The 21,696-nt window shown below is 39.9% G+C and overlaps 1 protein-coding gene across 1 annotated transcript; it reads left to right on the top strand.

Annotated features, from left to right (window-relative positions):
* The first annotated feature begins 1,454 nt into the window (after window positions 1-1,454).
* On the top strand, window positions 1,455-11,111 carry grxcr2 (glutaredoxin and cysteine rich domain containing 2). The gene is made up of 5 exons (XM_086177130.1): window positions 1,455-1,951; window positions 2,265-2,448; window positions 4,967-5,076; window positions 7,266-7,484; window positions 9,625-11,111. The coding sequence occupies exons 1-5, from the start codon at window positions 1,895-1,897 to the stop codon at window positions 9,796-9,798; spliced, it is 744 nt and encodes a 247-aa protein (XP_086033256.1). The 5' UTR covers window positions 1,455-1,894; the 3' UTR covers window positions 9,799-11,111.
* The last annotated feature ends 10,585 nt before the right edge of the window (window positions 11,112-21,696 follow it).

The raw sequence follows: 21,696 nt of genomic DNA on the forward strand, positions 1-21,696 counted from the left end.
GAATCGTAGCCGAAGAGCAATTGGTTTTCACGGTTTGGTGCACACCGGTGTTTAAACTGGAACAAAACTATCTTTGATCATATCAACCTGTATTTTAAAATCAATTATTCATTCCTGGGGGGAGCAGAGCTAAATAACAAGCCAATTTCTATAATTGTCCTCTCGACTGGGCTATAAAAAAAAAACAAAGGCTCTTGAAGATTCACCTCTGTCATACATTTACTTTTATTATCTCCTTTTTTTTTGCACCTTCCAACTCCATTAGATTACATGCTTGTAAATTGCTTGCTTGGAAATTATGCTAATAAAAAAGCGATAAAAGTTTCATCCCCTTAAACCTTTTTGCAAACTAGTCCTTGCGGTACGTCATTAGCCGTTGCCACGATAAACCAACCATAAGATTTGATCTTACATATGTCATATATATATATATTTTTTTTTTTTTCTTACTCTGCCCAAGATGTGTGAATGGTTGTATTTCTTTATGCGACGTGAATGAAAGAGTGAATGGTTTTATGTTTTTATATCCCATTTAATTTAATTGCCAGGTTGAATGGATTCATCACTCTATGTGACGTATGAATGACAGGATGAGTGGTTGGATTTCTCAATGACTCAATGTATTACTTTTAATGACATAATGAATTGTGAATGACAGGGTGAATGCTTATATGCCTCTTTATAAACCGTAAATGAGAGGGTGAATAGTTGAATTTCTCCATATGACGTGTGAGTGACTCGGTTAAAGATTATATTTCTCTTAATGAAATGTGAATGAAAGGGTGAATTGTTGTATTTTTTGTGGGATGTGAATGAGAGAGTGAATAATTGTAGTTCTCTATATGAAATATCAATGACAGGATGAATGATGTATTTCTCTTAATGACAACAATGACAGCGTGAATGAATGTACGTTCTTAATGAAATGTGAATGAGCAAGTGAATGGTTGTAGAAAATCAACGATAAATGTTTTAAGTTTATTTCTCGACTATATTTCGCAGTATTTCTGTTGAAATGCTGCAGAGATGAGCAAAAAAAAAAAAAAAAAAACTTGCTGAAAATTGGGTGTCGATTCATCTGAGATAATATAATTACTAATTAGTAGATAGTAAAAGACCGAATACCGTATTTTTCGTCCATTATTGGTGATCTTTATTTGAACCCTCTTCATTTTCCGTGCAGATAAAGCATCATTGTCTGCAGGGCTGTGTTTAGTAGGGTTTATGGAAAATCATTTTGGCTTTTTTTGGGGGGGGGGGGGGGGGCTTCACATTTTGATCAGGGTGGATGGTAACAGCGAGAAACATCCACATTTACGTATTTATTCATTCAACACCGATGCACTCGGCTCTCGTCCAATGACTGCCAGTCCTTCTAATACCTAACAACTCCCACACACGGACACACACAACCTCACGCTCTCATATTCTGCCCTTTTTTTTTTTTTTCTGCAACACAAACACACAGAGAGCGCTGCGCAGGCTGCTGTGACTACCTTCTATTTCGGTGATCATAATTATTTGATGATGCAGCTTCTGGTTTCTCGATCACCTCTTTGTACACACGATCTCGCCGTGAATAATTTAACACCGGGAGCTGGAAAGGTGGGGTCCCTTCAGAAATAGGTATAGGCAAATTCGACGGGCAGGAACACAAACGCAGAGAGCCTCATCTCGCAGTGGCGTCCACCCACCTCTTGCTCGGTCCTACTCGATCTGTGTCCTTGGAGATCTTTTTTATAAGTCTCTTCTTCCCGCTCGTCTTCCGGTTTTTGTTTCTTTTTCGTCACAGTAAGCGCCGGTGTCCCGCCAATGGCGTTTTGGTGAGGAGCCCGGGTTAGGCGAGTCTCGGATGGACCGACTTTAACCGCGTCCTCCCCTTCAATCGTCCGTAATGGAGGAGCTCCAGAGGAAAATTAGCCAATGCAACGAAGCCAACAAGCCCAGGAAGGTAGGCTATTTAGAGGACCACTTTCCCGCTAAGTGCTTTTCAACTGCATTTGTGAGAATGCGCCGTTGAAAACAAGATCAATGGTTGGGCGGTTTGGATATAAATGGCGCTAAAGTGCGAGCGGTGGTAAGATCACCGGACCCCAAGTTGGAGTTGTTGAACTCACTTACATCGCACTTAAAAAAGGTCACTGAAATCTCTCTGCGATTATGTAAATGTAAATGACTGAATAGTTGATTATGGCCAGAGGCACGGATGATCTACAACCCTGAACGAAGGTGATTAAAAAAAAAAATGACATTCCAAACCGCAGGTGAGGTTCAAGCTAGCGTCATCCTACAGCGGCCGGGTCTTGAAGCACGTGTACGAGGACGGGCAGGAGCTGGACAGTCCCGAAGAGAAATATCCTCACAGCTTCATCCATGGCAAGATCCCCCCGAATCACCTGGACGGGGAGCAGCTCTGCGGGTTTGACGATACGCATGAGAACCAACAGGGTGGGTTTTATCACACTTATAACTATTCTGTTAGTTTTGAGAAACACAGCTGGAGCTTTGAAACAGAACGACTCAATGAAAATGTATGCATAACTTTGATATATTGTGTTGTAGCCTAAGCTGGATTGGTTTGCTGGGAAATTATTTAGACCATTCATTCATCCGTTATCTATACCGCTTAGCCGGCACTCGGGGTCGCAGGGTTGCTTGATCGCTAGAGACGTAAAACCATTCACTTGCTCAATCACACGTCATAAAGACTAATACATTATATAAGGATGTGCGACCATTCGATCTGTCATTCATGTTATTCATGCAACCATTCACCCTATCATTTATACATCATAAAGAGACATACAACCACTCACTCATGCTCAAATGTCTAATTGAGAAATACAACCATTCACACACCATATTAGGACATGCATCTTTTCACCCTCTCATTCACTCCATATATTGAGACATGCAACCATTCACCTTATATAGGGATATATAACTAATATATAACTATTCACCATACAGAGAATTCACCATACAGAGACAACTATTCAGACGCTCACTTACATGTCTGATAGAAACATTCAACCGTTTACCTTGTCATTGGCACGCCTTATAATGACATGCAACCATGCACTCTATCATTCACTCATCATTTAGTGCAGGGGTCCCCAAACTTTTTCCTGCAAGGGCTTCCTAACAGTTTGTAACAAAAACTGTGACAATTGCAGAGGTGTCTAAATGTAAACATTTATTGTTTTCTAGGAAGCCACATGTAACCAAAAATTAACCCTTTCTGGGATCTTGACAGGAAAAAAAAAAAATCTGAAAATAAATAATAACATTATTAATGAAAAAAATAACACCATTTATGAAGTAAATGATAACCAAATAATCCTTTTCAAGTTTTTCACAGAAAAAAAGAGGAACATTAACTTTCTTGTAGACACAACTGTTTGCAGCGCTCTCATATCAAATTCAAAACCAGAACGCAAACAGGCTATGAAACCAAACTGATACCAACACAACACATTTCACTACCAGTATGGTTGCAGAATGGATTTTATCCGAGTAGATTTCATTATGATTATACAGGACTGTCTCAGAAAATTAGAATATTGTGATAAAGTTCTTTATCATCTGTAATGCAATTACAAAAACAAAAAATTCATACATTCTGAATTCATTACAAATCAACTGAAAAATTGCAAGCCTTTTATTATTCCAATATTGCTGATTATGGCTTACATCTTATGAAAACTCAAACATTCTATCTCAAAATATTAGAATATCATGAAAAAGTATTTTTTGTTTTTTTTAATTGCATTACAGAAGATAAAGAACTTTATCACAATATTTATAACCCGCTGCATGTTTTAGGAAAACATCTTGATGGAACATATAAATCCTATTCTTAAGTGCACTGGAAACCCTGACCTTTTAAGATTTTGCTTGATAAACAAGTTGAAAAAAAAGGGCAAAAAGATTCAGTGTTTTGAGTGTCCTCTGTACTTATTGCAGCTTTTAAGGAGTGGTGATTACATAAATCTAGAAGAAAAATGAATTTGTGATTAAATGTAGAATCAATTTCCCGACACAGAAGGTCCCTCCACAGATCAGTCATAGAAATATTGATGAAAGTATCATGTGAGAACCCCTTTCCCATCATCGCCGCTGTTCAGACCCGAGAGGCCTAATGAGGACTTCTGTCGTACACTGCACTCGCTCTTATTTGTGCACATTGAAGCTGCAGTGAGTATATTATGGGCTGGCAGTAAACCTCAAAAAAAGCAGTTTTCAAGACTGCGGTGCTTGAAGACAGTTGTTCTGAACATCTGTGCGATGACTATATTTATTCTTTAACATCTGCCTTGCATAAATGCAATACTTACAATTAAATTGAATTAAATTCCCAGCTATATAGATTTAATATGCAAGCCTGGGTTTAACCCTAATCCCTATCTTACTGCACAATTTTCTTTTTATGTTGTTGAAGATTTTCAATTGTGCTGCCATTTCTTTTGGAAGTAAATATAATAATTAATATTATATTATATTATATTATATTATATTATATCATTTTCAACTATAATATCATATAATGTAATATGATATAATATAATATTATATTATTTCCATATAATATTATTATAATATTATAATCATTATATATTATTATTATAATATTATAATATTATATTATTTCCAAATAATATTAGGAAATAACATTTGGAAATAGTATATAAAAAAATATTTTTTGGGTGCAATAACATCAAGGGTTTCCCAACATGGCCATTCTGGATAGTGATGGTTGGGAACAGACAGGTATAAATAATGATCAGGGGAGGATGATCATTGCAAGCTGTTGCAAGTATAGCGCGAATCCAAATGCGCTCTGATATCAAAGTGTAAAATAAAAGAAAAAGAAAAAAAAAAGGGGAATTCATGTTTAGAAATGGACTGCTTTCACTCTCCCGAGTAGGATTCTCACTCCACCATGACGTGTTTCATTTCGTCTTAGGTTTCTGTCCTCCAACGGGGCTCATTGCCCAGAGAATAAACGTGTACAGGGGGATGGGAAGCTACAAACCCGCTGCCCGCCAGACTGAAGAAGCAGATGGGGCCACCAAAGTAAGCAATTATGCTTAGAGGTTTCGATTCACGCTCAAAGTTGACATTAATTAAGATAAAAAAAATAAAAAACAACAAGGGAGATTTTGATGACCCCTTATTTCCCAGCGGTAGCATCACATTAATCTTTATGAATGTTGAGGGCTAAGTTGTTAAGCAAAAGCGTGGATTCATAGATGGTGAAAACTACGGGCATGCAAAGTCAGATTTCTGCAAAAAGAAAAAAAAAAAAAACAGTCCGGGCCTGCCCACAAATAAAATTGTCGTTTTGCTCCTTGCAAACAGAAATGAGGGGAAAAAAACTTGCACAAATGAAATAGCAGAAATATAAGCTACTTGATGATAGCAGGTGTAAACACCTTGATTATAATGTATTGTTCTTTTCGCCGCTTGTGTGAATTATCTGTCAGGGGCTAATATATCGCCATCTTGCAGAATGTGCCTTTGCGCGTTCAAATTAGCGTCCATACTGAAGCCTTTTATTTTGCTTGTAAAGCTCCACATAAGAAATCGCCAAACCTAAAATAGTATTTATGTACTTCCGACACCCCTTAACGGTTTCTGATAGGCGATCGCTATTCACTCAGGGTGTTTATCATTAAAAAAAGAAAAGTTCCACAGCTTCTAGGAGGAAGGGTTTTAAATCCCGCAGAGCGTTGCGAGGCAATGCGCATCAAGAAGCAAAACGGCAGACATTAAAATATACACAATCGCTCTTCCTCCTTCTCTACCACATGAGGAGCCAATCAGGCCTGGTATCCGACTGAAGCCCGAATGTCTTCGTTGTCTCGGCAAAAGACAAGCATCAGTATTTAACATTTGATTACGCATTACCTCTTCTTAAATCTCAGAAAAAAATTATGCTTTTTTATTTTGTCCATTCCAGAAAGGATAGACAGACAGACAGACGGATGGATGGATGGATGGATGGATAGACTTAATTAGATAAAGTGAGAAATGAATGCGTCATAGCAGCCAGGTGGAGTGTTAAAATGTACAGGACAGTCTCAGAAAATTTGATTATTGTGATAAAGTTCTCTATCTTCTGTAATGCAATTACAAAAACATACATTCTGGATTCATTACAAATCAACTTAAATATTGCAAGCCTTTTATTATTTCGATATTGCTGATTATGGCTAACATCTTAAGAAAACTCAAAAATCCTATCTCAAAGTATTAGAATATCATGAAAAATGCAATTGCATTACAGAAGATAAAGAACTGTATCACAATATTCTAATTTTCTGATACTCCTGTATATGGCTCAGTTTTTTGTGTTTTCTGAAAACCTTGAAAAAAATGGCTATTATTACTATGCCTCGTAATTTGTATTTTCAAAAAGCGACAATATATATATATATAATATATAATATATACACTATATGGCCAAAAGTATTCCCTCACCTGCTTTGACACATATGAATTGAAGTGACATCCCATTCCTAATCCATAGACGTCAGTCCACCTGTTTTAGCTGTTTACAGAAAACATATTCAGGATACAATGATATAATCAATATGGGCTCAAAGTACGCCTCTCAGCTGTAATATAAGAGTATTCACATCCAAATTGGAGCAACGGTTTAGGAATTACAGCTCAAAAGTATTTACACAATTGACTTAGAAGGCTGCAAAAATATATATATATATATATATACCGAGGCTGCATAGGGTCTTCCCTCGGTAACCTGTCATTAATTTAGCAGTGAACCTGATTCCGATTATTTGGTTGTATGAGCGAATACTTTTGGCCATTTCATGTGTGTATATGTATATGTAGATAGAAATATACTACTTAATTTGAATTTACTTTTAAACATCTGCCATCACTGAAGAACTGAGTATCATAATTGTAGCATTAATGTATTTTGTTTATTATTATCATTGTCACTATTGTCATTGATATTATTCATTTACGTATTGATTTATTCATGTGATTAATAATTTTGTTTAATAAATCAAATTATTACTTTATTTATTCTTTGTACGTATTTCATTGCTAGTATTATTATTTTATTTATTTTTATTATTCATTGAATAAATCCTCAATGTATTCATTGTATTAAATAATCAATTTTATTATTATCTTTATTTTTATTATTGTTTTTTTTCTGATTATTTTTATTATGATTATTTAATTTGCTACAACCATCGTATTGGGTGCCCCTCCCCCCGCGTTCTTTTCAGTCCTCCGTCCTGGACTTCGGAAAGATCATCATCTACACCAGCAACCTGCGCATCATAAGGGCACCGACGAACAAGCCTGGCGGCCCGAGGCTCGGCGCCACCAACCCCGTGGATCCCGAGGGACATCCCAGGGCCCGAGAGAAGGCCGGCAGGAAGAGGGACAAAACTCAAACCCAGCAGGAAATGGAGGAGAAGCACATGACGGGCAGGAGGGCCACGGTACGACTTCTCTGCCACGCCAGAAGTATCCGTCTCTTTTATTCTGCCCTTCACTCTCAATGATACCTTTGCCTTAAAGCAGTGGTTCTTAACCTTGTTGGAGGTACTGAACCCCACCTGTTTTACGTGCGCATTCACCGAACCCTTCTTTATTGGATCGAGGATCGGTTCGTTGATGGGTACAAAGAACAGGCAGAGTAGCCTTTTCATCGAATCTGGCTCCCTTCACCTTGAATTCAGCAAGCGCTATGTTCTTGTAGTTCCCATCTCCATGCAGCTGAAGGAAGCCTTCCCTTAGTTTTGCCGGTGCTGGACTAGAATTGCTCATCTTGTCTTTGCAAATCATGCAGTTAGGACATCGATTCCAATTTTGTTCCGTCATACATGTGAATCCATATTGTATGTATACTTCCGACCGCTTTCTTTTTTTGCCCGACATAATTAGTATGAAGGGATTAAAATATTAAGAAAGAAATCACATGACGTACCATCACGACAGTCGCAAGTTACTACAACTGAGCGCGCCAAAATCCCTGCAGCACGGATAGGCCAAGCTATGTAGCGTGATCACCTGCAGCCGGTGATGTCATCACCAATGTGTGTCTTGACCTCCGCCGAACCCCTGAGACTGACTCACCGAACCCCTGGGGTTCGATCAAAACCCAGGTTAAGAACCACTGCCTTAAAGGGTGTGTGTGTGTGTGTGTGATTATATATGCATCTTTTTTTTCCTGCATTTGAAACGCGAAAGGGTCATTTTTTGTCTTTCTGCCGCCACTTTTCTTCTAACTCGCCACACCTCCCGCCACAATAGCCGCCGTCTCGTCATCCCGCCGTTATCTATCAACCGTGAAGAGATACTGATGAGTCCACAGTCTTCCTCTGCCCTTGCCGCGTCTGCCTCCTGTTCAGTGGGGTTTCCAGGATACCCTGTTATTTCCTCTTTTTCATCTCCTTCGCTGATTGCTGGTCTCTTTCCCACCACCCCTTACGATATTTTATCCCCATCTCTGGTTTTCTCGCTTTGCCTTTTTCTAGTCCAAAAGGAATAAACAATACGCAATTGACAAATCTTGCAGTATTTCTGTATTTCCAAAAGAAAAGAAAAGAAAACAACATGTTGTGAAATATCAAAAAAAAGGACTTTTTACTCACTCTCCTCCATATAGGCGTCACTTTGCTCATCCTCTGACCTCTGAAATAACATTATTGAGAGCCGCCATAATTGCAAAGCCAAAAATTAAAGAAAAAAAAAAAATCCACCGTTGTTGAAAATGGGATCACGGTGGTTCTTTTTATGGGAAGTCCATAAAAAAGCGGGCTCATTAGAATGGGGTCCCGGTAGCACGCCTCGATTTTGTTGCCCAGTAATTACGTGGGGAGTTTAATTTTTTCGCTGAGGCTATTTTTCTATTGACCAGCACCGTCAGAAGGAGTCATTACGGGATTTGTGTCAGAAATGAATCATGATTTGTTTTTGTTTGTCGCCCATTAGTAACGGTCACCGTTATATCATTATAAGTGAGCGACAAGCATGTCATTTTTTTTTTCTCCAGTCACATTCTGTATTTTCTTTTTCAGTTCATTATAACAGTTTAATCCACCCACAGTCCAAAAACATGCAGTCAGTTCATTGGAGACCCTAAATTGCCCAAAATGAATGAGTAAATGGATGTAAATGAGTAAATGAGAGGGTGAATGGTTGTTTGTCGGTTTTTGTTAGCGGATGGGGTAAACCCCGCATTTTAGCCAATCACAGCTGGAATCGGGTCCTGCAACTGTGCAACTTTGACTGCAAGATAGGCGGTAAAGATAATGAATGAATCTTATGATCAGGATTATAGAGTTGCTTCCAAAATAGAGTAAAATATAAACATTTTTTTGACTAGACTCCTTTAGCAAGACATGACGGTCACCATGTTGTCGTCGTGGATCATTTGGAAATCCTCAAATATTGCATACTCGCCATTAACCAAGCAGGCGTAAGTGAGTTATCATCGAAACACATTTTTCTCAATCTGTAACTCATTTACAGAGAGCGAAACTTGTCTGCCGTGACATTTTCCCCTCCGTCCCATCCCCCTTCCTCCCGCACCGCGTCCCCGTCCACCCCACTAATGCGTTCCCCCTCCGTCTCCAGGTGGCGGACACGTGCCAGCATTGCGGCGGTTCGGGCTGCGCCCCCTGCTCCCTGTGTCACGGCAGCAAGCTGTCCATGCTGGCCAACCGTTTCAATGAGTCCATCAGCAATCTCCGTTGCCAGGCCTGCTACCCTCACGGCTTGGAGATGTGCCAGTCTTGCTCCAGTAAATAGCAGCGTCTTGGCAGATCCCCAATGTCTGGTGTAGAGACTGTGAGCGGGTTGCGAGCAAGTGTGTGTGTGTGTGTGTGTGTGTGTGTGTGGGATGGGTTGGTCGGAATGGTCTCAGAAGCAGCGGTGCTGCTGTAATCCAAAAATGTACGGCTGTTTTTTGAAGCACTGGTTGGAACGGAGCCTGTCCTACCCAATGTGACGCCCTAGGCGAGATTTTATATGACATCTAGCGAATAGCATTGTCGCTACTGTTGTTTATTTTATTAATTATTACAGTTAATTCATTCAATAATATCTCAGCCAATTTTACACACTTTAACTACAAATAAATATTAAAAATATACACCCTTGCCACGAAACAAAAACTCATGTAAATAAATGAACAAATAACAATAATAGTAATACAATATAAAAACAACACCGTTCACCCATGTAGAGCAAGAAAAGGGGCGGGGGTTATTCGGTATTATTTGTAGTAATATTAATCAGGCGTTGCTTTACATTTGAATCAATGTGAGTTTTTTTTTTCCATTTAAGAGTTAATAGTAATATCTAGTTTTAATATACTTATATTTAAAGATTTTTTTTTTTTTCAGGTGCCCCCTTGAGGCCACAGCGCCCCTTAGCATTTGCCTCTATTGCGCGACAGGAGAGACCGTTTAGCTGGTGGAGAAATCATAAAACATAGTCAATGGTGGTAAGATATTTTTTAAAAATGCAAAGACTATTTTGTAATTACAACATGTGACATCTACATCATTGAAAAAACCTGCAACATGACAAAATACCGCTTGCTATTTGATTTGATTATTATCTCTTCACATAATGTGCAGTCGGGAGGGCGGTGGTGTGATTGATAAACTCATTTAGTTTTTTTTTAAACAGAATGAAGGAGTGAACAGCTTAATAAATTCTACCGTTGGAAAGCTCTGATTAAAGTCCTCTCTGCCCACGCGAGGATAAATAGACTGCCGCCGAGGAGGGTATTACCGTGGCACGGAAGCAACGGTTCAACCGTATAAATCCAAGATAACCGCAACGGACGGGTGGAGGCCGCAAACATTACGAAGCCGTGTATCAACCGTACTGAGCGTAACGTAGATAGAACATAATTGCCACTCCGGCTTGTGTGTTTACGCATTTGTTTTACACGCTTTCAATTGTGATTTGCCGTTTTCAATTTTAACCCGGGCTTGATCGGAAACGCTAACGCCTCATCCCTCATCGCCTCTAAAGGCTTATTTTATCAACGCCGTTTTGCGCTGACGCTTTATCACAACACTTATTTGATGAAGGCAAACGGACGCAAACAAATACGAAATTTGGCTCTTCGGGTTGGTTTGAAAGGTCAGAGCAGGTTTCACAGCCTCAAGTAGCACCTTTTGCGTGGATGTCGAGGCTACGGAAAGTTCATCTCTTTCTTTTAGACAAAAAAAAAAAAAAATATTCACGCTGTTTGATCCTCTGCTGATGTGTATAAACTGGACTTAAACCTGAAGAAAAATGAAATAAATTCTTGCTCTGTTCCACATTGTATGTCCCAAGCCCTCATTTCCTCCCGTCTATTCCGGTGTCTCATCGATCTGCACGAAATCCTTCATAGATCACAAGGATATTTGTGTAAAACAATCAGCATAGAGCGATCACAAGAAAAATCTAAAAAGCAGCTTAGCAACCGTTATATTGTAATTGTCTTGTCGGTCCCCAAGTCTATCTTAATACTAGGTTGCCCATTGTTTTCTTTTCCCGTTAGATAGTCCGACAGTAAGGTAAAAACTAAAACGCCTCACCGGCACTCCTTCCAAGAGACCCATCAACGGTTTAAACCCGACTATTTATGGGTGAGAGGAGAAACCTTATTCTCCCAACCTCTTATTTACCGCTTCTCTTTCGCTCCAGTTAGACTCTGTCACCCGTCTCCGAAGTAACTCCGCTTCTTTCATCCTCTATTTGGAGACAGTTTTTCCACGAGGGAACTGAGGACACGGGGAATTGGGCCATGAAAATAGTACCGGGGGCTCGGCCGGCCCCAAGAGGGACTTCGGTTATCGGGATGTGGCTATACAGACAAATCATACTCTGAAAGGTCTGGAAGGTGAACTCCGACTAATACGGGAAAAAAATCCTAACCTTTAAATATCAACATTTTATTGCAAAGGAAAAATTTTATGAGTTCATTTGAAAAGACAGCATTGCATTCGGGTTGTAATCGATATCCCCGTTCATAAAACCGAGCGTTCTGATTGGCTACGACCTCACTTTAAGGTGAAACAACCGGCATTTGATATGCTTTGAATCCGTATCATGGTGTGTAATTTAATTTTCCTTTTATTAAATGAAATTTGGTGTAAAAATATCTTAGAGACGTATCTGTGACCTCTGAATGCTCATTTCTCATTCACAGCCAATTATCTCATTATCACACGACAATCGGCATTGACACAGGGTCGATTGGACTTCTCGCCATTGGCGGCTCCTGACAAAAATGATCAGCACCGGCAGCTTTTGCAATGATGATTTAGGCGACCCATTAAATAGGTCAATTAACGGGTGACCCGACAACTGTCACAATTTACATTTGTCTCGTCAAAATTCCAGAGCAATACAACTTGTAACCAACGATTGGCGAGATAAACACAAAGATGTTCCCTCTAGCTACGCAAGATTCAAAGAAGGTACATCTGATATTATTCACAAGTGAAATTATCTATACGGATTGACCATTCATTCATAGAATTGTCAGTTTACCTTCGGATGATTTGGACATAGCTGAAAATAGCCCCAAAAAGCAGCGGTTCCCCACAGGGCGTCACTGCACGCTGATTGGACGTTCCATTCAGATGCCGCTACAACGATCAGAACTGCTGTAATAGCGGTATAATGTGATTTTAAAAATTCCTCCTTTGCCGTACTTGGGTGGCGAGTCGCCCAGATCGCATTTATGAACAAACATTACCACAAACGCGCAGATATTGCGATATCATCTGTTAAATCATGTCATGACCCTTCACACCGACACATTTAGATACCTTCTTCCTAGATTTTACAGTCTTGGAGAATCTCATCCCTTCACTGACCCAAAGGTTACGATGTTGCTCGTTTCTTGAATGAAAGAGGTGAAGTCAGACAGGAGCATACCAAATGACCGATGACGGGCACAGAAATATATATTATGTCAAGGCGTCATGCGGTTTATGATTCGTAAGGTTAGTTGCATCGTTTCTTTTTAGTGGTGCTTTACTTGTCTCTGTTGCAATTGCTGATTTATTGTTCCAGTCTCTCCCCCCCACCTTTATCATGTTATACATCCTGTATATAACATTCATTTATGGGGTGAGTGGTTCTATACATGGAGTTTGCTTTGTCTGAACTTAATCAATTTATCCAATTAAATAAATTCAAAATTATTGTCTCAGTTCCAAGTCCCAACCTATAAGTACTATTTCTGTGGGATTAAAGTTACTCTATGTAACTACAGAACAAATGAGTTAACTTACATATTGAAACAACAATATGTTATAAGTTAAAAACACTGGTCAAATTGCACAACCGCATTGCTCAGCAGTCAAGCAGATGAAATATATTAATCTATAAAGACATTCTTTCAATAGCTTCACATCAAATTTGCAGTGTTTTATACTTGAATTTGAATTATAACTTGAATTCGGGTGCTATCATACGTCATATGATAGCACACCTACACACCAGGATGCAGACAACGAAAAAAACACAACCTCGCGTCAGTTAATTGTGGTAACTTTTCGTGAATGCACGCTGTTTATGTACCACTTTTCATAATTTTGCTTTAAAATTAAATTTTCTACATTGCCCCTGTTTGGGAGTCACACAAATGATAGCTACTTTTTACTAAGTTGAAGCGCTGCTCTCCCTTTTCTTGGAAAAAAAAAAAAGAGTGATAAATGGCATACTTCCAAATGCAGGCCGCGCACATGAAGCAGGATGCGATGTGAGAGAAGACACGCCAGGGTTGGTGGCACTTTAATAACAATTTCGCCGTTGGAAAAGTCGAGAGGCTATTAAACATAAGTGTATTTATTGTTGCAGCAAGTAAATGATAGCCTAGCATAATTACTCACCAGAAGTGCTTCTTGCCCAGATTTAACCTCCTTCATTCAGTCACATTGTTTCCTTCAGGGTGAAAAAAATGTCAAGAATATACACATACTTTGGTCCTCTTCATCATGTTTACATAATCTGAGCATAATTGCATGATGGTGATGCTTCTGTGTAAAACTATCTACTTTTGTCAGACATGATTTGCTATAGGGTAGCAGGTGAGAATGGTATCCATCCGTCCATCACCCGTTCAACCATGTTCGGCTAATTTTTTCCCCGGCACTGGGTTACAGTGGCGGCGGGCTGGATAAGTCGGACAAGATTTTCATGTCTCTAGAGACGTTCTGGACAGCCGCGGGACATCCCCAGAATAAGAAAAAAATGACTATTATCACACGAAAATTAAGTCATTTTGTTGACTGAGGGTTTGTGCAGGGAAAGGACACCGATACCATTAAAAAAATATCCAAACACATGCATGTGCGTAGTTAGATAGATAAATAAATAGTTAGATGAATCACTTATTCATAGACAGATGAATTGAATGACTCCTGAAATTTAAAAAAGAGTTGTCGGGTAGGGGAACATCGTTCCACGGTTTAGGGTTCTTAAATACCAATGCACAGTCAGTCAGACCGCGGGACTCCAATTTAGCTGACCTGGAAGGACCTTGTTGTTGGATAAGGAGTTAAAGGAACCAAAATATCAGAGCCGGACAACACATTTGGGACTTTATTGACCGACGGGAGATGTGGATAATCAGTTCTGTATTTTACTGCCAGCCGGTGCGGAAAGGCCAAGTTGTTTTAGTGTGTCTTGTCTGGCTACTGCTGTGAGGCTGTAAAGATCTGGACCTTATTAAAGGTAGATTAAGATAAATTCTGTCTTTTTGCTTGGATGGTTTGTTTTTCAGAGGAACATAAAGCTGGGTGTCATCAGCATAGTGAAAGGGGATGCCATATTTTGGGAATTAGAAATGATCCTTGTGCAACCCCATTGAATTAAGTATCTGAGGGAGTGGATGGATTGCCAACTTTAATGCAACGTTCATGCATTTTTAAGTAGATAAACCATTTGATTGCCAATGTTCCATGGCGCAGATGGTCTGTTAGGAGATTATAGTTGTGTTAAAGGCAAAGCTAAAGGCATCTAACTTTTAGCACAGTCATCACAGAGGAGCGGGTTGTTGTGAACTTTTAACATAGCGGATTCTGTGGTATAATTTGCTTTAAAACCTGACTCATGTACTTCAATTAAAACTTGAAATGCACTGCAGTTGCTAAAAGATAATCATCTTTTACAAATATTGATGATGAAAAGTAAAATGCCTCCTGTATACATTAACACCATCCCAGCACACTAGCTTGCAAAACAAAACAAACAAAAAAGTTAGCTTCTATATATTGCGCTAAAATCTGAAAGTCTTTTTTTTTTTTTGTCCATTTTTTGCTCATTATTATGTCCTGCTATTTTCTTTCCAAGCTAATGGCTCAATGCCACAGTGGAAGTGTAGCGAGTCGGAATCTCTCTTGCTGCTGTCTCTGCCTCGGTATTCCCATTTTGCATTTTGTGGTCCTTGTAATTACGGAGGTTAGATATGTGTAACAAATCTAAAGTGGAATCCACTGGCTGAATACTGCGATACAATGAATGGCTTTATTTTATGCAGTGAAACTGAAACCGAACGCCAAAACCCTCTAATATAAAGCATCAAGGGTGCTGTAGCAGAGATTACAACAATTCCTGCGTGTAACTGTTGTCATGGGTACACCATTTCAGTATTTTTCAAATTGTTTTAGAACCAGATGTACTTTGCATTCTTTTTATTTACTACTATAAACGGGGCATACAGTATACATGTTTACGTGCGTGTGTGTATACATATATAGATATATGTGTGTGTGTGTGTGTGTGTGTTTCTATATGTTTTATATATATCTTGTGATATTTAATGGGGCATACAGTATACGTGTGTGTGTGTGTGTGTGTGTGTATACATATATAAATATGTGTGTGTTTGTGTTTCTATATGTATCATATGTATCTTGTGATCGATAGGTAGATGGATACATTTAAAAAATTCTTCATACAACATACACACACACATATGTATATGTATATATATGTGTGTGTGTGTGTGTGTGTGTGTGTGTGTTGTATGAAGTTTTTTTTAAATCAGGGCATGCACACATATATATATGTATATATATATATGTGTGTGTGTGTGTGTGTGTGTGTGTGTGTGTGTGTGTATAGATCGATAGACCATTACATTTTTTTAACCATTTACATTTTTTGGCGTACCACTAATTATTTTTTGTGTCAGTTAAATAGATGATGGTGAGTTAATTATTTTTATTTTATCTTATTTTATTTTTTATTTTACTTTATTATTAAAGTCAAGAAACAGCTGAAAATTATCACAAATAACAAACTGAGATTATATTTAGGCAAAGGCTTTTAAGATTGTATATAATTTTTTTGGCTTACCCACTAATTGACTTCAACCCAAAAATTCTCAATTACATCGCAAATTCTACATTTGTTAAATCACCCCTTGTTCCTTTCCTCGATCCCTATAAAACACAGCCGTGAGAGGTAGCGCGTCAACAAAACCGCTGTGGTAATTAGTATTGCCAGCCAGCTTTTCAGAATAATCGCCATAATCCTACCATTCTCGCACCATGGCAGTTTTGGCGAGCTACACCGAGCTGCTCAGAAGGTATTCATCTTTGAAGGGCTGGAGTCCAGTCAGCAGCGGAAAATGGGTTGCAACATCAATTGTCATCCCGGTGGGCTTTGCTCCAACCTATCCCGGAGAAAGACAGCCTAATGGAAAGTGAAAGGGATAGGTTGTGGCAGCAGAGGCAGCTGCGGCAGTAGATTACATTATGAAAGAAGAGCTGATTGATTCGGAAGGGTGGTTAGTTCGAATAACAATGGCTGATAAAACAATACTTTTAGAGCTGAGTGGGCACCAGTGTTTAGCGTGAAAGTGTGTGTGTGTGTGTGTGTGTGTGGGCCTGCGTAATTTCGAACGTGGGATTTTTCGCAGTTTTACCGGCAAATTAAGATTGTTCTTCCTGTGGATTTCACTTTTTTTTTTTTCATTTTTTGCTTTTTACAATTGCTAATTCAGGCCTTTTCGGGGCGTGATTTCAAAAGTTGGATTGGAAAACAAAAAGAAGACAAAAAACAAACAAACAAACAAACAAACAGGGATTGACATTTCTCTTTTTTTGTGGGATTTGGGATTTTTTTTGTGTTACCACATTCAGTAATCGTGCTCTAATGTTAGTATGTTTATAGCTTACTTATTCCATCAAATAGACATCTGGCCAATGATAATTATTATTATTATGAGGGGAGAATTTAATCCCTTTATTGCGTATTTGCAGATAGCCTGATGATGTTGCTCAGCTTTATACCGAGACGGAAAAGTCTTCGTAGAGCGTCGCCCCGGTTCAGGCAACGACAAAGGAGTAATACAAATCCAGGCCCAAATTAACTTTCGTTCTTTTTAAAATTATGAAAAATAATCTCCGTGTCCCCGCCAGTTCTTTTGATCCCTTGGCCCGCTCTTCTCTGCTGGAGCCTTTTCTGCCACATCTTAGAGATTTATTTGCTGCTAATTTGTTGGCTTGATAGGAGGAAATGGAGCCAGCGACGGGTTTAATTCTGCCTCATATCCATTAGACCGATAACAAAAAATGAAGGAGTGAGATTTAAGGATTGGTGAACGAAATAGACACTTGCCCAAAGACTTGTAGAGACTAACCGTGGTATTTCTCTGTGACCTATCGGAGATTTTCCGTACCGACCCGTCGTAACTTACAGGGATTTCAACACGAACCCTCCTTGTCTCTCTTGGGAATCGGCCCAAAAGCAGCAAATTGGAAGCCGTGGAAGCGCAGCTAATTCAGCCCGCAGGCTGTTTTAGAGGACATCCTTCGTGGAGTAAAAATGAATTCCGAGGCTGGAGTGACCGTGACTTGTTTAGACCGGAGACACTCTTGTTCTACTCAGGTCTAATGATTCCATTATTTGTTTAACAGCCCATCTGGGAGCTGCTGGCAGAGGCCGTGATACATCTCGAGCATTGTCGACAGCACTCGTCTTCCACAACTCTTCACCGACTGGAGGACTGCGACCGTATTGATGCCGCTCACTCGGTTTAGCGGGCATCCTTTCAATCGGAGGGTTGGCAGTTCGATCTCCGGCTACTCCTGTCTGCATGCTGAAGTGTCCACAGGCACAACCCAGTTGTTTCTGATAGTCTGATGAGCATCTTGTATGGCAGCTCTGCCTCCATTGGTGCGTAAGTGACCAATGTAATCCAGTCTAAAGCCCTCAGAAACCACAAGGCGATAAAAGCTCTATTCAAGCAGAGACCCTTTATCATTTAAACATTAATTTTTTTCTGCTTTTTTTATATGATATTTTACTGTTTGGTCCTAATGCTACAGGTTACCACGAGAAAGCAAAATTATTATGATATTCTATATTTCTGTATATGTGTAGATTTTAACATCCGGTTGTTTTCATATCTTGGGAGGCTCAGCATTGTGCAACGTTTACTCGTGGGGGGCTTCAGGAGAGCACAGATATTTATTCAGAATTTCATATTTCCGACACGTATTATCGATCAACAGAAGATTTGGCACATAAGCGTTGAAGTGTAAAGCGTTCTGCAAAGAGACAATGATGGCAGGGAGTAAAAGGGGTGGAGTAATGTAATGTCAATAGATTTTGGAAAGCAAAATAAACAACAAATATCTCATGAAAAAATTGGCTAATACTGGCTACCAAAAAGCTAAATGTGGGTCGCTACCAAGTCTTCTGATCAAACATAGGCCGCGCAGCTAAGTGGTTAAATGCCTCGAGCAGAAAGCTAAGTTTAACCAAGCTGCCGTGGACGGCAAGGGGGGGGAAATTAGCCACGTTAGCTAATGGATCCATCCATTTTATGTGGAGCGCTATTTTTTTCAGTATTGGTTTGTGCGAACAAGTAAATGCGAAGAGGTTGAGGAAGCAGACAGAAACACTGGGGGAAGAAGGGAGAGTTAATGTAGTTCTTAATGGACACATGACAGCAAATAATGATTTGTGAAATGATTTGTGTGTGTGTGTGTGTGTGTACGCGCTCGGTGTTTTTCTTGTGCGAACTGTTTGTTAGTATCCACTTTAGCACTTCGGAATAAAGCAGAAGGGACTCAACATCAATGTTTTTTGGCTCCGTACACCAAGCAGCCCCAGCTATGGAGCACGATACGAACTTTCGTCATTGAAGGTATATATTATATTATTAACATCACATGGGATACGATGCTTATTCATTTGCTACACCGCAATTATGGATATCCATAGGTTACCAGAAGTGGTAAGCTATGGATAGAGCCTTGTTTCCGGGTTTATCCGTGCTCTATCCTGGCTTTGACTGTGAAATTGTTGTGAAAGCGATGGATAGCTAAAAGCATCACATAGTACAGGACGGGGGAAGTCAAGTTTCTCGACTGGGTGACTGGTTTGAAGTACTTCAACAGGCAGAGGTGGGGCGGGAGCAAAAACAATGACATGTAGAAGTCTGACAGTAATGTAACATTTTTAAGGTTAAAAGATGGTTGCGGTGCTGTCGCCGGTTTTGAATTCCCAATTTGGAAAATTGATGTCAGGGGATGTACGATCAATACTTTCAATGAGCATTCGCCAATTTGAGGATCGTATTCTTTGCAAGCTTGGTCGATCACGGGTTACATTCCCTTTTGTTTTCTGACTTTTCCAAGAAGAAAAAGAAAAATAGATAAAAAAAATCCCCCAGGCTACAACAGAACCAGTTGAGACTCGTATCAAAGACAGGGAAGGTGTTCTGCAGCTATATTTTTCCATGCGCAAAAGTTGGATGAACAGAAGGGAAGCAACCAAAATACACTTCAGAACTTATTCAATATAATTTAAATCCTTGAAATAAATGTGTGTTAGCATAACATACCTATGTGTGTTTGTTCCAAGGAGGCCAAACTACGTGCTTTTAGAGCGGTTACAGTTAAATAAAATGTGATTATTAGGGGGTGGAAAAGTAGTTAGTACTTTGGCCTCACAGCAAGAAGGTTCCTGGTTTGTTTTCCGAAACGGGGCCTTTCGATGTGGAGTTTGCAGGTTCTCCATATTTGCCGCGGTATCCTACAGTTTCCTCCCACAGTCCATAAAACATGCAGTGAGTTCATTGGAGACCCAAGATGATGCAGAATAAGAGCGTGAATGAGCGAGTGAATGGTTATTCATCTCTACATATGACCCCCTTATTGACTGGCAACCTCGCCTCTCGCCTCCCCGTGACAGCTTGGATAGGCTCCAGCGGCCCACTGACTCTGATAGCAGGATAAGTGCTGTAAATAATGAATGAATGAATGTTCATTTAATCAATAATCTTATAGCTGCTGATGACTGGTACATTGATTTTACATTACCCCTTTTCCTACCCCTTGTCTCTGTATCCTCTTCTCTCACACCAACTACCGTTATGTCCTCTTTCACTGTATCCATATATCTTCTCTTGTTTTCTTCTAAACCTCCTGCCTGGCAGCTCCAACCCCAGCATCCTTCTACAAATATGTTCACTGTCCCTCCTCTGTCAATAACCGAACCACCTCTGTCCGTCTTCTCTGACCCTACCTGTGAAACACCTAACATGCTGTCCCTCAGATCGACTTGTTCCTGATCCGATCCATCCTTGTCACTCCCAAAGAGAACCTCTACATCTTCATCTTCAGCTACCTCCAGCTCTGCTTCCTGTCTTTTCCCCAAGGCCAATATCTCGGACCCAAACTTGTATGCCTTTCCTTTCATTTTGGCTGATACTCTTTTACTCTCACACATCCCCCTTGACACTTTTCTCCGCCCGTTCCAACTTGCTTGAGCACTTGCTTCTTCACCTTTTTTCCACGCTTTCTGTCGCTCTGGACTGTTGACCCTAGTATTTAAAATCCTCCACCTTCTTTATATCCACTCCCTGCAGTCTCACCGTTCCACTTGGGTTCCTCTCATTCACACACATGCATCCTGTCTTGCTGAGGCTAACCTTCATTCCTCTCCTTTCCAGAGCATACCTCGACTTCTTGAGATTTTCTTCTTCCAACTCCCTGCTTTCACTACAGATTACAATGCCATGTGTGATGTTACATTAAATAGTGTTCCTATACACAAGCAAAATGTTCCAATATTACTAAAGGGCTATTACAAAATATAAGGCTCATTACAGAGTTAGAGTTTAATCCAACACTCTTTTCTAAAATGACCATGAACTCTGACTTTGGAATTATATCAAGGGAAACCAGTGACAATAACACATGGAGAGCCACTACTAAGTCGAGCATATCTGGCTTTATCAATGACGACGAATACCAGGATATTTTTGGACGGATGCCCTTGGAGGAGTTTTGTCTCCAAGCAGAGGGGGGAAAAGAGGGAGATCCTCCATCTAGTCGAGGAATTCTCGCAGCAGAAGTCCCTGAGAAGAGTCAAGGATCAGGATGAGGCGGAGGGCTTAAAGTATTCAGTGGGTCAGGAATATGGCTACCTTCCTGCACCTTTGGTACGCTGTAATTGGATACGTCATTCAATGGCAGATCAAGGGGAACCCGAAATCACCGGGCCACATCAGAAGTCCTACAGATCACCCAAAAGTTGTCTGACGTCCAGGAGGTGGTACAATGCCATCTGACGGGCAGATCCAGATTCCCAGTCACGGCTGGGAATCTCTGGGATCTGTCATGTTTCAGGGAGGTGAGTGGAAAATAGAGTTCCCAAACAAGATCCCTGCAG

This window comes from Fistularia commersonii, chromosome 29 (assembly GCF_037954325.1).
Source record: "Fistularia commersonii isolate RoL2024-O1a breed Wild chromosome 29, RoL_Fcom_v1.0, whole genome shotgun sequence".
Lineage (NCBI taxonomy): Eukaryota > Metazoa > Chordata > Actinopteri > Syngnathiformes > Fistulariidae > Fistularia > Fistularia commersonii.